This window comes from Ornithodoros turicata, chromosome 4 (assembly GCF_037126465.1).
Source record: "Ornithodoros turicata isolate Travis chromosome 4, ASM3712646v1, whole genome shotgun sequence".
Classification (NCBI taxonomy): domain Eukaryota; kingdom Metazoa; phylum Arthropoda; class Arachnida; order Ixodida; family Argasidae; genus Ornithodoros; species Ornithodoros turicata.
Window position 1 is genome coordinate 54,602,214 of NC_088204.1, and position 17,965 is coordinate 54,620,178.

The 17,965-nt window shown below is 45.6% G+C and overlaps 1 protein-coding gene across 1 annotated transcript in view; it reads right to left on the bottom strand.

The window, feature by feature from the left end:
- Window positions 1–216: 216 nt before the first annotated feature.
- Window positions 217–17,965, bottom strand: part of LOC135391563 (myosin-I heavy chain-like) — a 73,688-nt gene continuing 55,939 nt past the window's right edge. Inside the window, exons 20-22 of the mRNA XM_064621858.1 lie at window positions 12,805–12,919; window positions 6,019–6,118; window positions 217–3,854 (exon numbers count right to left, since the gene is read on the bottom strand). Of these exons, the coding sequence (XP_064477928.1) occupies window positions 3,703–3,854; window positions 6,019–6,118; window positions 12,805–12,919 (367 nt within the window). The 3' untranslated portion in view covers window positions 217–3,702. The remainder of the gene's footprint in view (window positions 3,855–6,018; window positions 6,119–12,804; window positions 12,920–17,965) is intronic.

Below are 17,965 nucleotides of genomic sequence, written 5' to 3' on the forward strand. Positions count from 1 at the left end.
CGAAGAAAAACTTCACACTTCACTACGCCAAGTACAAGCGAGCGCACTTTAGCACGTCAGGAAAGACTATATCACACGTGCTGGTTGACCATTAACTGTGTATTTTGTGCGTAACATAACACTGTGTGTGTTCTGTGTCCCATATTATATCAAGATTACTTTGAATCTGTCACAGTTTGCGTGCGTATTCTGAGAGAGAGAGAGAGAGGCAGCGCAAAAGCGTACCTGATTTTATTACCCTTTTGCTGCTTTATTGCGGGGAGGCAATTTCCGTGTCGCATTAAGAATTTCTACCCACATGCTCAGACAATATCAAAATCAGCACGTCTCGGACAAATAAACAAACACTGGTAGCGTTTCAAATCTTACAAGTTGAAGAGGGTAGGCACGCGGAGCGTGCGCCCGCTTGCATCAGAGACAGAGATTTGAAAAATTATTACAAAAAAATATAAAAAAGCAACCTGGAGATTTTTTTATATTTTGAAGTGAACAGGCTGAGCTTCATTTTAGCTTTGACGGCATGTCGGTATCACGATGGCAACTTCACCTTTTATTCCTTCCAATATTGGCAATTTTCAAAAATTTGCATATTGCCTGCCATATTTCGCAGCCTTCTCCTTTAACTGAAGGAATGAAATTTTTTCTACATGTTTTCTACATCTATCAGGACACCAAATTTCATACTTGTGCGTGCTTCCAGTGAACGGAGAAAAAATGCCAAACATGCAACAAAAATGCAACAGTTATAGCCTGTGGCGTGCCTTAAAGGCACATGGTCATTCGAATTTTTTCAGTTAGAACTAAGGGGCAGAGCTTCCTGACCAGTCTGGAATGACAAATCTCAAATAGCTTGAGCCGTTCCCTGCAGAGAAGACATTAAACGCACCCTACTTTTTGGCCCTCCCACAGACTTTGGCGCCGCCTCGCGTGAAAGCCGCGTGGAATTCCGCTGAAATATTTTTCTGACATTCATATTTCGATGATACGAAGCAGTGAAAAAAAAAATTGTCAAAGTCCGTGGGGGTCGGGCCACGATGTTGGGACGGTTCTTGTGGAATGACCCACGTGCTAGCAGATGGTACAGCGAGCCCATGAAATGTACACTTAACAAGTCCTGCATGTAGACACTGAAAGTTTGCAGCATGGTTTGCAGCACGGCAAGCAGTTATTATTTGGATATAGAACAAAGATACGGGTGTAAAGACTATCCAACTGCGGCACACTCTGTGTTACAACACTTGACGCAGTACAGTACGTAATACAGTTAGGGCCTTGTGTTTTCAGGTTTCAGGGTGTCTACCAAATGGCAGCCTTCAAAATCCCGACTTCTCCAGGTTTTCACCGACTATTTCAAGACAATTCCCTGACCAAAACTTCCTACTGCTATGTTCCAATACACGTCCCACAAAAAGCAGATCACTTATGAAGTACTATTGCGGCTGCCCTACTTTCCTGCCTCTGAGCTTGTCATTTTGCAAAACTGCTACTCACGGCAATGTGGCCGCACAACCATTCATCGTCACGTCTGAGATCTTCCCTGACTTCAGCTGCTTTTTGGCAAATTCCACAACAATCCCCTGCTTTTCCTGTCGTATCAAAATTCCCAGCAAATTCCCGATGTTCTGAAAATGGGGTGGGTGGATGAAGGTTGTGTTTTATTTCACGTGCCATAAAACATGGTACAATTGGGTGGAAAGTAAAGGAAACAGTGCTTCTCGCATTTGAGAACGAACACGTCAAGTGTGCAGTGACCGTACTGATGGCTGAATTAGTACTTTGCAAAGTTAGTTTGCAAAGCAGTTAGTTGTATCCTAAAACACAAGGCCCTAAATATGGTTTACTACGGCTGCAATGATGTTGCAGCTTTCTGTCAAACGCATAGCCATAACATTTTTTGAAACACAGCCACAGCAAGAAAAGTAGCTTAGGTACACATATATTGCTAGTTAGGTTCGCATAAAGTAGCCTTGTACAACACAAATCACTTTTATACCCCAGTCACACGGCAAATTGAATGGCATTCCCAGCTAATGACAGTCTCACCAAATGGCATTCGTTTGTATTGCATCGAGATACATGAAGAAAAATAATGTCATTTGCAAATTATATAACTACCAACCAAACATATGAAGCTACAGATGGGTACATTCATTATGAGTAAGGGTAATGAATTGGGCTGGTTGGTACATATGAAGAGCATTGAAATACTGTACTACAAGGAAGCACAAAGCACAACTGATAGGTGAGGAAGGGGCACGTGTGTCAGTGTTCCTCCGGTTTCTTTTCTAGGTTGTATACAAAAATTTCTATATTAGAAAACACAGGTTACAGTGTCCCAGGACATCCCTCACTAACACTGTATACGTATGTATAAGAAATCTTTCACTGGGTTCAAGTTCAGTGCTTGTGTTGAGTCTTCTTTCTCGTACTTGTTTTTTTAAAATGCTTTGTCCAACATTGGGGTAGGTAACACCTTTATCTTCATTATATTATTTATTTACTTATTTTTAACTAGCAAAACATTAGATTACTTCACAACGTCGTTGTGTTTTGGGCAAACCTCAGTTGGCTAAGTATCACAAGCCAAGCCAAGCCAAGGCGAGGCAAGCAAGACTCCTGTATGAGATGTGCCAATCGTGTGGGAAGCGACCGAGAGTGAGGGTAGTTCTCCGAAAAAGCTGTGTTAAGCCTTCCTTCCTACTTTCCTGCATGTCATAAGCTATTAAATTTGTGACAAAATATACGGAGTCAACTTTTCATTTGTGTTTAATTTCTCCTAATGGTTTATCATTGTTTTTGCTACCTCTCTACTGACGCGTGTATGCAGTCGGTGCGAGAGGGGGAAGCAAATGAGCTCCTCCAACTCTTGCTGGGCGAATGCCACTCACACATAATACTATTTAGTTTCACTGTATAAAATGTCCACACATGTAATACCACACGGAACAAATGTCATTCAATTTGTCGTGTCACGGGGAATTACATGCAACACGTGGGCTGTGGCCGTCGATGCAATTTGAGCATCTAGAGACGAGATGCGAAGCCAGTCAGACAACCCACTATTTGTCTGCAGGGGAGGGTGCATACACTAGTACGGCAGCTGGTACAAGTGATTAAGTTCATTGCCAGAGACATGCGATATAAGGAAGTGGTATCACTCTAGAACCAAAACGAGAATCCGCGTCCATGCATGTGTACACCCTCCCCTACAAACCTATAATGGTTTTCCCCACTGACTTGATAGCTCATGCCCAAGTGCTCAAATCACTTGAGATGCCACAGCTCACATGATTTGATCACATATGCCTTGTGATGTGGGAGGCGGAAATTCTTTCCAACAGGTGCAAATAGCATAAGATACAACTACTAATGAACCACACAACAACACTTGTAACAGCTTAAGTGAGTCCCAAGTAGAGACACATTCTGAATTGTGACCATAGTGACAAACATTATGTACAAACTGATACATTCTCTATTAAATACTGAATCATGAGATGCCCAGAAATAAATACAGGATTCTCAACAAGCACACTTTTGACGTAACAATAACAGAGAACACATAAAATCCTTCATTTGACAGGTGCCCTTAAATAGGACACCAATTAGTAGTAACATTAAACCGACCATGTTAAAAGACCTGAGTATCTGTCAAGTGGGTGTACCCTCATTAAGGCACAAGGTATTTGGTATTTGGCCACATCATATGCTGACGCCACCTGGCTTGAGTTCAAGGAACTGGTAAGGCACATGGTACGTTTGTCCCTCATATTCCACAAGAAGGTGTCCTCGCCTGGGTGACGCTCCCAGCACCCGCACTGTTTCACTTTTGAGCAGCTTCACTTGTGCGTCTTCTGAAAGACAAAATCATTCAAACCTCTTTCTATGCAACTGTTTAGACAGCTGCGTTGAACACAACACGCAGTCAGCTACCAATGTTCATGTGTAAAGCTCCCTGGATGCTGCATCAAATGCATAGTATACTTAGAAACTGCAGAAGAAATCAAAGCTGCACAAGTCAAGCTGAGGTTCCACGTAACAGGTTCTTGTGACAACAGGACTGGTCTTAGAATTATTTCAGAACCGGTTTTACTACATATAAAACGTTTATAAACAACATATACAATGCCTGCTTTAGAGCTGTTGCCTCTTTCAATGTAGTGCTACAGCACTGACCCCAATCATGGAGGGAACCCTCACATTCTTTCAATTATCTACATTTATTCCAGAGTTCCATCTTCCAAAGAATTGACAGAACCTTATACGTGTCTTTAAAGTATGTGATTACATAAAACGAGCTTTGTAACGAAATTGAAGATGACGACACTCCAACTTGTTAGACAGAATAATTTCTTAAAGCGTCCAGATGTCCAGAAAAAGTTTCCCAAACGCCGACCCACACAGCTCGTTCTAGCTTGGTGTCATAAAACCAAAGTAAAAACACTAAGGGAACGCCTATTCTTGACTGCCACGCAATTTTCATTGAGTACAAACGTCATCGCCATATCAGTCATTCAGGAGCGCGCAAAATAAGTTTTGCAAAAACTATATGTTCTGATGTGGCAAGCACAAGTACACCATCATCATCAGTCGCAACGTAATTTTTCTTTTCGGTCATGGACACAGCAGTGATTATCGGGATTTCCCCATCAAGTAAAAAAATATTCCATTTCAGGACCGCACTAATCATAAAACTTGGCAACAAAAGAAAATGAAAAAACTAATGTAACTGAGGGGCGAGTGTGTAGTTCCCACAGCAAAAGTGATAAATGCCCGATCCTCCAATTACTTGACAATGCTAAGAACCAATAAGAATGGACTACACACACTTCTGTGACGTTACTTCTCCCTCTCTCTCTCCCTCCCTCCCCTGGAGAGTGGGGCTCCTCCTCCCTCGTCTCTATCCTGCACATGGGGAATGGCACGCACGACGCCACAAAGAGGTGTCTATAGCCTACGGGCTTTGTTAAATAGAACATGTCGAACGAAAACACTTCATTAAATTGAGTGCAGAAATACAACGCCATCTATGGAATTGTACGTGGAGCGTTACCAAGCATATACGTCAGCGGCCTTCATCACGTGGCTAAAAACAATCTGACGAATCGTGAAATTTGAACCACAGCAAAAATGCTTCTGCCAACGGCCACTACAGTCGCCCCTGAGGAAGAAGCCGAACTGGAAGAAGTCAAAACGTTGCGTATCCCCATCCTGTACCTTGGTTGGACATTTTTGTTACTATCATTAACAGAAATACGTTAAATAGAGGATTTCATTAAATCGATGTCGCTTTTTGGACGTTCAACAATATTTAATTTCATGGACACTGCATCGCACAGCACACAATCTTTTCCCGGCACCTAAAGGTATCCGCAAATTTCCCGTGATTTCACGCGTATAAGCCGCACCGCAGATAAGCCGCAGGACCCTCTTTTAGGAACGCTTTGAAAATTTTCGGACAGATAAGCCACACTCGCAGATAAGCTGCAGGCAATACGGCGCGACTGAAGAGACCATAGAGAAGGCCATAAACCCAGTGGTCCATACTCTGGGGTCGACATGGTGTACAACAAAGGAGGCCAGTTCCAGTGTTCTACCAAGATCGGATTGTGCCCTTGTTGGGTATTTTTCATTGATCGACGGGTCAGTGGCCTTCCAGAAGGCACGAATCACTGTCATCACTTTGGTTAAAGCTGCTTGATGGAAGGCACCAGGAAGGTCAGTCTACTCGAATGTGGACGAGCGTCTGTTACGCATTGTTCGTGCTTTGGCAAGGTGGTGCTGTTCCAGTGACACTGTCGGGAAAATAACCGTATGGGGGAAAATACCAGGGAAAAATAGTCATTAGATAAGACGCACCAGTGGATAAGCCACGGTGCGCCCGTGAGAAAAAAAAATTTGCATAAGCCGTGGCTAATATGCGTGAAATTATGGTAGTTGCCCAAAAATTTAGATTTCGTAGCACACTTGGATAATTGGATGGCTTCCATCACTTCTTTGTGCTGCGGTATTACTCACCAGGATAGTTCATCTTCATGACTCTCGTCTGTGGGTAACCCAGCTTGGTGTTTCCACTGACTGTGTATGAGCGGCTTGGTGGTACTGGTGGTGGTCTCTCCTGAAGAAAACACACAGGCAGTTACAGCCATTTCGCTTCCTGGGAACGGTACCAAGACATCCAAGACCAGCAATATTTCTTAACCAATGTACATGAAAAACCACCAGCCAGACAAGAAACCAGGCAGGAGCTTGAGCTGTTGTTTCATATTCTATCCATCTTCCAAAGTTTCAGGTGCATGTTTCATCTAACTTTGTTTACCAGACATGTGACAGTTCGTGGTGCAATCACAAAGCTATCACTTTTACACATGAAAATGGAAAAATGCATACCCAATGTCAGGGTATCAGAAAAGTGCATCCAATATTGGAGATGATGGGAGAGTTTCTGGGTTCGTCACAGTCTATACAGTCGAGCCCATTTATTATGATCTTCGATAACTCCGATATTACGACAAAATTGCTGGTTCCCGTCAGCTCAGCCATTGAAGTACATGTAAACAAGACATCGATATAATGATTGCCGTGAAACCGTTAGTCGCTCAGGTATAGCGATCAGAATTCTCCCGGCTGCTGGTAAAACGCGTGAAAATGGAGACGCAAGATTCCATTTTTTCATTGAACACAAATAAAGCCTGCATTTTCAAGAACTTTAACCTCCGTGAGCATTAAAGTGAGACTGCGTTGAGTTTATCCGCACATAACTGACAGATGAAATGTGTGCTTTGCAAGGCCCGACTTCGAAGGAGTGGATGGGGCTCATGAGAAGTCAAGGAAGTTACTCCCTCTCCACATCGTTCTCTCACTCTCAAGGGTTTGTTGGATGCTGGGATGGCATCTGCGATATCAGGACGAGTTCTGATGAGGAAGGGCACGTTGCTCCATTCAAAGTTACACATGCTCGACGGATTTTGTACTTGGCCAAAACCTCGTTGCAAAGTACCCTGCATTCCAAAATGTAAGTTGGCAGACAGTTGCGTGTCACCACATAGACACGCGTCGACAAATTAGACGTGGACGAGGCGCATTCTAGTGGACAGTGCTGTTCCAATGAACAGCGGATGATATTATCGATCTCGCTTCACGTGTTATCGGTAGTTATGTTGTCCTCAGAAAAGCTTTTGACACAAAGTTGCGTTTGATAGATATTTTGGAAAAAGTCTCAAAACCATGTAGCGATGGGAATTTCACTAAATAAATTTTAGAGGTGACGCGAGGTCTAGAGGAATTTCGAGGAATGTCTAGAATTTTACAAGTATAGAGGAGTGCGAACATTCAAAATTGCTAAGAGGAAACGAATATTTGCAATATGTGGTACGTATTTAAAAAATTCATATTTAAAGTTTTCGAATACTGTATAAGTAGTAATTTTCGCGGGGACCTATTTTTCGCGAAATTCGCAAACGCTCTTTTTTCGCGAATTTAAAGTCCCGCGAAATATTCCATCCAATGACAGAAAACAACGTGAACGAAATATGTAAGAAATTTGACCCAGGACGCTGAGGCAACTTATGTATACGGAGTTTCTTACGCTGTTACACTGCATTGCCTCGCAAAGTGTTCAGTTCGACGCTGCAACTGGAGACTGCAGTCCCGCCTTCACGTACGAATCCCGCGCGGATGTAAGCCTCCCGTGATTCCGGTTCCTTGTAAGCCCGGATCATCCAGCAAGCGCATATACACTCTGCCACGCGTATAGATATTTGGAAAAGTTGTCGCATCACTACCAAGTGCCAATCGCACCTGCTCGATGCGATGACAGGAATGACGGGAGACAGGGCAATTGGGCAATGGCACAGATACGAGCCGAGTAGGACCCCCTAATCGCATCTCTTGCAGTCAGAAGTGCTCAAAAGCAAGACAAATTGAACGAGTTACCCAGTTGTGATACCCTTTATTAGCTTCTTCCAGGAAGTTCAAGGTGGATGGCCCCTAAGATGCGGGGTGGACGCAGCGCGGTACCGCGAATTTAAGGTTCCGCGAATAATTGCTTGATCCTGGCTCCTCACAAATTCGTGAATTATTGAGCCCGCGAATTTAAGCACTTATACAGTATGCATTCATAAAAGCTCTAATATTCGAATTTTTTCGAATATCATAGCAGCTTACTGCAAAACTACTGCGGGCCGCACGCTGGAATTTGTATGTTGCGGTAGCAGCGATGAACATGTAGAACAGCTGCAAAGCACCATGTGGAGCTGCAATCGAGCACAGTAGCACAGTCGAGGCCTTAGTGGATTGCAAACCAACTCTGAACATTTGTGTAATGCCTACAGTTCAGTGAAATTCCGGTTAAATATCGGAGGTTTGTTGACGGTGAGCCACTGTGCCACTGCACACAACCGTACCATTGCATTCACAGCCAAAACCCATGTCCCTAATGAGTTTTTTCCTTTCAGGTTTCGATTTGAATACGTAGTTAGCAATATACAGTTAAACCTCGATGTAACGAACTTCAGTATAACGATATTCTCGATGTTATAAAGCATTGCATTTTCCTCAAATCCATCTCTATAGAACCCCATGTATTAGAGACTTCGACATAACGAAGCCCATTTGCAGCAATTATGATTTAACGAAGACGCACTGAAGAATATGCACTGCGCCAGCATCCAGAAAACGCGGAGCAACGACATCGGCGTGCGGCGATGCCATCTAGGAGAGGACCGGAGAGACTGTAGCTCGGTGTATGCACGTGAAGGCGTAAGGGGGCCTGTGTCACATGTGTGTAGAGAGCACGTGGTATCTCTCTCTCTCCCTCCCCCTTCCCCACCTCCGCCGCGGCTGCACACGCTACACTCACGTGTTCTTTTGCGACGGGCAAGCATGGTAAACGGAAAGTGCTTTCGTTGGAGGACAATATTTTGGACATGATAGAGACAGGCGAAAGGCAGAAGGACGTCGTTAGCAGATATGGCACACTCAAGCGTTCGCTCTCAACGTTCTTGAAGACAACCGCTGTGTTGAAAGAATGAACGAATCCATCGTGAAAGAAGTCATCGGAAGTCTTCCAGAAGATGATGAGGAAGTGCCATTAGTCTTTGGCTGACCACTCTCACGCCTTATCAAGAATAAGAAGAAGAAGCACAGTTCCAAGTGCCAGTAATGTGCTCATGACACCGACCCTAGTTTAAAATAAGGTACAAAAGAAGCTCACGGCCTACTTCAACAGCAAATAAGCATGGTGTAGTGTCTACTCACGTCTGGAGCTAAATTTCTGCACACTATGTGGCCATTTTCGATGTAACGAAATTTCAGTTTAATGAAGGAAAGCGCAGATTTTATTGACTTCATTATATCGAGGTATAACTGTACAGATTCCTTCTTTATTTGTTACAATTTTTTTATAAAAAAGCTAGGAGATCGACAAGGATGCTGCTTTTTCAGTTGGGTTATGCAGCAAGACAGACGTCCTCCCGCAGAGAGTGTGTAACTTCTAGATGCCTCATTACCTAATGTTCACTAATTAAATCTTTAGTGACTGGAGATAGGGTAAAAGCAATCGTTCAGTGTGAGACAGTGGCAGTCCCCGGGGGGGGGGGGGGGGGGGAGGTCGCCCCCCCCTAACCCCACTTCAAAGCATAGCCTGGTCCAGTTTTCATCTCTTTCCCTGTGATACTCTCAAGGAAAGCGACGAGGGCACACCCCCAAACTTGTTACTCATAAGACTTCCCATCGTCTACCATACCAATCCTTCCCGCTGACCGCAACACATAACAGATGGGATCCTGCTACCAGTATAGTAATAAGGAGTATCAACTTGTGCGCCTTCACTTTTAATACGGTGAAGCTACGCAATATTTACCAGTATTGTTTGTGAAATGTCACAAAGATGTCAAACAAGTCGTGTCCGATTTCGATATTAGTGACTAATGATGGCTCGATGCTAGCTAGGTAGACATGAATGCGGTCCAGGTAGCGCACAACAGGCTTTATGCTAGGCACTATACCTAAAATCGGTTACCAGTGATAGGATTTCATGCAAGAAAAGGGTTGAGCCCGTGTCCAGAACCCCTCGCACCCAAATGGATAGCGACTGGCTAAAGGCTCGCAGACATCGCCCCCCCCCCCCACCAAAGTACTTCGCTGGGACTGCCGCTGGTGTGAGAGACAGCCCTCAATGAAAGCCATTCCACCATCTAAACACCCTGAAGTGAGCGCGTACATTAAAATATTCGTCGCTGAACATGCTATACAAATGAGGCGAAAACGAAACTGGTCGCCTGAGAAGTGCGTGTCCTAGGTCCTCACAGCCTTATCTGGGCCGCAAAGCGGTTCATCTCGCCAGCAGATCAGCACCTGCTCCAATCATCTACATCTCTCCAAAGTATGTGGCCCTCTGATGTGGATTGAACCCTCTTTCCCCCACGCATCTGGTTTGCACACTTTCGTTTCAAAGTTTTTAGAATGTGGAATGACTTTCATCGAAGATTCTTTCACACTCTGAACGCTTGCTTTTACCCCAAGTCCCCCAATTAAAGAGCTAATTAGCAAATTTGAGGTAATTAATTACTCATTTATCATTACACAACTGCCTTCGAGAGCATGTCTCCCCTGACGTGTTACTCAATTACAAAAATGGAAGCTCTATCTATCCTAGCTTTTTTTATAAAAAATCTGTAACAAACAAACAAAAAACACCATTTATAATAACCAGGGTCGAGTGCGATGACTGTGAAAATCAGGAAGTAGGACGTGACGGTATTTCCGCATATTTTCTTCAACTCCGGTGCTGTTCAACCACATATTAAAAGTGCAAACAATGCTGCAAAGTCATTTGAAGTGAACTAACTGCTGTTAGACATGATAGCGAGACACATATGGCCTTAAGCCCGAACCCCATGAAGCGATTTTGCTCGCGACTCCCCGTGTTGGCGCGACAAAGTTTTCAGGCACGCGCAGATTTTCGCCATGAAATGAAGGAAGCGCTGAACACAAACGTCGCAGAAACAGTCACACTTGATAAGTACAGCCATACAACATCAAGGATCGTGGTTTTAGTCGCTAGTGAGTGAGGCTGTTCCAAACTATGCACTACCGTCTGGAATGATTGCACAACGAGAGCACAGTGAAGCCGTGCAGTTTCTCGCCTACACGACAAATGCAAAAGGCATTATTGTCAGTGCAAGAAGAGAGCACTTGTTATCAGGGTGTCGAACCGCTAAAAATACGGGTTCGGTTCGGGTTCGGGTTCGCGTTGTTTTGATTTCGTTCCGGTTCAGTTCCGGTTCGGCCACGCCAGAAATCGAACCGGTTCGCAAACCGGTTCGCAGCCCCGAACCGGTTCGCGAACCGGTTCAACGCTTCCGTTTTATATGTTCCATAAAACTGCTTTTATCAGGAAATGCGTGGCTAATAGCTTACTGCTGTTGTCTGCATTGACGTCTCTAGCGGTGAGGTAGCCCTTTAGCGAGAGAAATGAGAAATGGATGAACACTTTTGCAACTAGAGGCACGCTGTTCACGCTGTTGAAGCGGTGTAGTCCTGCTACTTTCTGTTCCCAAAATCTCTTTTTCACACGCACAGTGCCAGCAAGATACACTTAAAGGAAGCCTAATAAGATGGACAGCGTAACATAGACGACAGTACTTGACACTGCCTTCGCTGCGTGAATCGATCTAAAACCGTACTGAAGCATGTCGAAAATAAGCCTGCCAGCCTTACTCTGTCCGAGCTCACAGCAGTGTACTAGTTAATCCACAACACAACGGCAATGTGTCACGACACAACTGCGCTACCAATAAGCAGAACCAGATTTACTTTTCAAACCACGACCAATCAAACAGGCACCGTTCTGCGTACGCTCCTTCTCCACTTCTCATGTTTCTGACTTGTTTAATTTGTACTGCTCACGTGTAAAGGGAAATCTTGGGCGCTTATTTGATCACATATTCGTCCTGTAGAGCTATATAACTGGCCTACTCCATTCGTGTTTCATTCGTCCGCGTGGCACCTCGTCTCTGAAGAGTAGACGCCGCACCGCGTGCGTGGGGCGCTAGCCGCGGCGCTCACAAGGACAACTGCGCTTCAACATGTTAAAAAGACGCTGAAAGTATACTTACTATACGTCGTCGTCTGACTGCTAGGTGAACATTTCTGAAATCCATAGGCGCGTGATGATGATACCAATGTGTCTTCGTTCGGGGATAGAGAGGAACTCTTATGCTGACTTCTTTTATGTCCGAACCGTTTTGTTGCGAACCGGTTACCGCTATTACTTTTTACGGTTCTGCTCCGGTTCGGGTTCAACAGTGTCATGAAAATTTCGGTTCGGGTTCGGGTTCGGTTCCGGCAAAAATAACGGTTCGGGTACGGTTTTCGGTTCGGGTTCGGGTTCGGTTCGACACCCTGCTTGTTATCTTTATTTTCCTTCTGAGATGTGCACATCAGTAAACAATCCCACATTCTGAACATGTCCTTGCCATTTAGTTCCATTCTGTCTGTTGCACTTACAATGCCAACAAAAGTCTTCATAGTCCATGAAATATTTTTCAAGTGCAAGTTTTTTATGGTTTTCAGCTTGCCTCATTATTTGTATTTGATTAGTATTCGAAAATTACAACATTTGCACGAGTCTAGTAAATTTGCAAATGCAACGTCCCCCAATAACTACTGTTAGACACTCAGTAGGAAAACAGACACAAGTACTGACATATTCGTGAAACGTATTCACAAAAATGTTTCTTTGTTATCCTTTTCATCGAGTGCAAGATTGTTAAAATATATCACTGAATTGGCAAAACTTACTAGGTCCAGCCCAAAGAGGGAGCATGTCTGCCGAATAGTCTTAGGATCACATCGCTCTAAGTCAGGTGGCGGAGTACCAGAGATGGGCTGTGGACGTGGCCGCCCACCGCATGTCCTATCAATAGATATACACCAAGTTGCCGTTATCATACATGCAAGAAATACATACTAAGAAAACACAGACATATCATGTAAATCACTGCCGACATCTTCATTTTGTTTGCCTTTTCCTGCAGTAATACCATTTATCGCCAGCAGAGCCACCACATGTGCTCCCTAATGGGGAATTCGGGTGGTCATTTCGTGCATATTTTGCTAGATTCCGAGCAGTCATGTTCGCTTGGTGAAAGCGCAGCAATCTCACGTGTTCTTGTGGCGCTTTCCGAGCGCCAGGAATTTGCCAGCGTGCACTTTTTTTTTCGCCCGATCTCGATACGACCAGGCAGCGGGTTGCCCAACTATATCCAGTGTCATCACATCGACACTGCGAGGTCCCACACATCTAAGTTCACTTGGGTTAGCAGACGACTAATCCACAAGACTATTCCAGAGACGAGCGACCGCGATGCTCCTACAGCGTGATCCAAGTGACTAGAACCACTATAGCTAAGGCTCCTGGTTGTCTGCTGCGGCAAATTCAAAATTCTGTGGCACCAACTTGTAAACTCCAGAATTTTCCGCGACAAGTAATCAACAGCTGCTTGAAATGAGAAACACTATTTTCTGGATGAAAGATGAAAGTCACTGAAAAGGTTAGCCAGCTGTAGGGATCGAACCCACATCTTCTGGATTGCCGGTCCAGGGCTCTACCAAAGACTATTTTCTTGACTTTTTCTACAAAGACTATTTTCTTGGACAATGGGCGAACAAAAACATATTACAAAAATTACAGATTGAAAGCACTGTTGTGGCTCAGCTTTACATAATCATATCTTGTGTTCTTCTCTGACAAAAACCAATTATTTTATCACATGCAATCATTTTATACCTGCTGAAAGATCTTTCAGCATCTACAGAGTTTACAGGAACTTTATAGGAAGCTTATAGGAAGGATCTTACAATACGTGCCCTGTGAAAATTTTTTTTGTTTCTCGGCTGTAAACATTATTTAAGAGTCTCTAAAGGCAAACTCCCAGACATCAAATCAAAGTCCCCCACTGCCTCTGCTAAACTGCACACGAGAGGGACGCCGCCCCTTCCTCAGGCAAAGTATGCACAATAAACTTGGGCTAACGTTATCTTAAGCTAAATTACTTAAGTCTGTGCTGGTCCTGCAGCATGGGCAGTTTTGTAAAGTAGGCTTCACCTCACGCAGGTAAGCTTCAGGCGGAGCCCACTTTCAGGAGGTGTCGTCCGTATTTGGCGAATAGTCAGATATTCAGAAATCCGAATATTGGGTATTCGATTCGCGAATGAAATGCTTCGAGTGATTGATATTCGATTCGAATTCAAGAACTCTAATATCCGCACACCCCTAAAAATATGGGATTCTGTGCAAAACGAAGGATTCCGCGGAAAACCCTGGGCCTTAACTATAGCCAGTGACAACCTATGTCCTACAATTGGGACCACCCACTCATCTGTGGAAGGCTCCTGTGATTGGCTATCAGCCTTTGCATGACGCTTCTGCTTGGCGATGTAGTGTTGGTTCCCTCTCTCCCCCTGTCCCCACTTCGCTGCACCGCACTACATTCACATGTGATTCTTCTGTGGGGGCACGGTCAACTGTATGACTTATGTTGTCACTGGCTATATATACTTGGCACTCATGTTCAGGTGGCAACTGTCACGTGACCCAGCACGGGCAAAAGGCTCGCAATTTTGGAGCGCTCGGCCATTGTGCACCATTTTGACCAAGCAAATTTGCCACAAGTCACTAGTTTGCACTGGAGATGGTGAGACTATGAGGCTATAAGAAACTCACAGGTGACTCTCAAGAACTTGATTCTGATGATGAGGCCTGCATGGGCTTTGAAACATCAATGATTTTACTGTTCCTTGCGTTTTTATTGGTGCGTAAAGTGTCTTTGACATTTCAAAAAAAGATGGCTTTCCAGGTGGACTGTTTCCAGGTGTTTTCAGGAGGCCAAATGTGCTGAGAACTTCACACCCCGTGGCCTAGCTCAAGGACAGCATAAATACAACGAGGTAGAGGAAGTGCTGTCACACAGTGGTAGATGAAGGTAGTCATCCACATGCTGTGACATCACTCCCCAATCTGATGTAGACCAGTACTTTCGTCCTACCACAGAGAGGAAAATGAAGATCGCACTGGGACGAGAGAAGGCTGGGCGCACGGGTTGTAGTTATGACAGTGGGTACAGCAGCAGCATAATGGCGTGTGCAAGAACAATGTGAACCTGGTGAGTGACAGCAAGGAGCTGAAGCAAGTGTGAGCACTGAGCATGGACTGTTGCCAAAGAAGCGCTGAGGAGGACCAAAGGTGGACGCATCTCTGTGGGTTTTTAGTCAGCACAGTACAGTCAAACTTCGACATAACGAAACACTATACAACAAAATTCGCGGTACAGCAAAATAACTGGTATTCCCTGCCACAAATGGCTGCCATATTTCATCAGGCTCGACACAACTAAATATTCGGTACAACGAAAGAAATCATGTTCCCTGTGAGTTTCGTTCCATTGAGGTTGAACTGTAGACCCAGTGCAGCTCATCTGCCGCTCTGTGGTTGGCTGCCAGCTTGTCTGCAGAAAAAGTGGAAGGCCCATTAAGAATGCCAGGAGGGAATGCCACCAAAGGAGAAGGTGTCATGCAGTTGACAAGCAACGTATCACGACCGTCGTACGTGCATCAGGAAGGTGCGAGGAGGATTGTCGCGCGAGGCAGCGAAGGAAACCGTAGTGAACGCGACTGGGGTGGGACGGGTGCGTTGCCATGAAATGATTGAGCATGCCATTGAAAAAGCATCGCTGGTGGCCATGCTTTCCAACCAATAACTTCACTCTAGGATGGCACTGATAGAACTGAGCAGCTGCCTAATCGTCCAGACGCTGCTACAAGCTCTTACAAAGAATATAAGAAGGCACTGAATGAGTATGCAACATAGGCCAACATACATTACTACAGCCTCTTCACAGTCCTCCCATTCAAAACTTGTGCCCAACTTAGTTTAATGGGTTACCGCAATGGCGCTCGCTCCATGGCCCAGAACGGTGGCGATGTCATTGGAGAGCAGGAAGTGTAAAATGTTATAATACGAGAGGTGTTCAAGTCAAGTCACGGGACTTACTGTCTCCTGAGTGTACAAGTGGCTCTCGCTACTTTTTTTCGTCATTTTCACACGCGACAGGCCTCCGCATTCACCAAGTGGTGGTCCAAAGTTTGCGCAAAACAGAAGACACGTGCTGGACGAGATGGCCGACAACAAGGTGAGCACGCACATCGAACAGCGAATTGTCATGAAGTTTCTCGTGAAGGGAGGCGTAAAGTCATTTGAAATTCACAGAAGACTTCAGGCTCAGTATGGCCATGATACAATTAGCCGCAGCAAAGCGTTTGAGTGGTGCAAACGGTTCCGAGATGGCCGAACATCAGTGCAGGGCGATCCCAGCCGGAGCGGCTCAGAGCCCAGTGTCAAAGAGAACATCCAACTTTTGGAGTACCTGATCATCAAAGACTGATGGATAATATGTCCTGAACTGGCTCGAAAGACTGACCTTTCTGTGGAAACATTGAACACTATCATTCATGAACACCTCCAGTTTCGGAAAGTTAGTGCCCGTTGGGTCCCGAGGCAGCTCTCCGTGTTTGACTGGCAGAGAAGACTGGAAATCTCCCAAGAGCTCAGGTACCGTTTCGACACTGAACAACAGTCGTTCCTTGATCGGATTGTGGCAGCCAGTGGACAACAACGAGGATGGACACGGGATGTTCACCGCACCCCGGCGCTCCTTCACTGCCATCCGTGACCCTCGAGCCTCGCGCTCACCTGTCGGTCGCGTCAGTCGCGGCAGCCAACGCCTTGACACGCTTCGCGCTGGCGACTCGGCATCTATCAACGGCTCGCATAGCCTCACCCTCTCCTCCCCTGGGACTCTGAGCTTTGGCTCCTGTGCCGGTAGCTGCACCCCAGCACCACCACTTCGCCAGAGCCTCACTCTCTTCCCCGCTCTTCTCGGACTAACGGATCGTGATGCCTCATCAGCTGTGATGCTTCGCCACCGTGTGCCGTGCCGTCATCCTGTTCAACCGTGCATGTTAACCACGGTCGCCCTCGCTGCCTTCCTCTAGTGAAGTCGTGGACATCCTCTGCTTTATCGCTGCTCCGTGTGTGTGTGGGGAGTGATGTGGAGGCCGGTGGACAACGACGAGGATGGACACGCGCCTGGAGCACCCGCTTCTCAGTTCCACCGGCGCGGCCATGGAGATAGGCCACCGTCATCGCCGTGGCATACCATCACCGTCGGTCAGGGCTCAGGGACACCATCTCCTCTACAGGACCATCACGTGCGATGAAACGTGGGTGCACCATTTCACTCCTGAGTCTAAACACGCATCAAAACAGTGGAAGCATCCGAGCTCGCCAGTTCCCAAGAATTTCCGAAGCACCCCGTCTGCGGGTATCATGGCCACGGTTTTCTGGGACAAGGCTGGCGTTGTTCATGTTGATTTTCTGCCCAGCGGCACCACCGTCAATAGTGCATATTACTGTCTCAGGGATGTGCATAAGGCGCTGAATCAAAAGCGGACATGCCTCATCACATAAGGAGACCTCCTCCTACAGGACAATGCACGCTCCGCACATCTCACCGCACATCTCATGACATGCACCTTACAGAAACTTGGCTGGGAGTTGCTGCCAAATCCCCCGTTACAGTCCAGACCTTGCCCCCAGTGATTTCCACCTCTTCGGGCCACTGAAGGCGTTCCTTGGGGGCCGCCACTTCAGCTGCGACGACAAGGTCAAGAAGGCGGTCCGATCATGGCTGCTACGCGCTGGTAAGGATTTCTGTGCTGCTAGCATCCAAGCCCTCGTGAAACGCTGGGACAAGTGCATTAGTGCCAGCTGAAGATTACGTTGAAAAATAAAACTAATTTCTCACCTGTAAGTTCACTTTACTTTTGCGAAAAATGAAAAGTCCCGGTTTGACTTGGAGACCCCTCGTATAAGAGTAATGACATAACAGTTTATAGCACACAT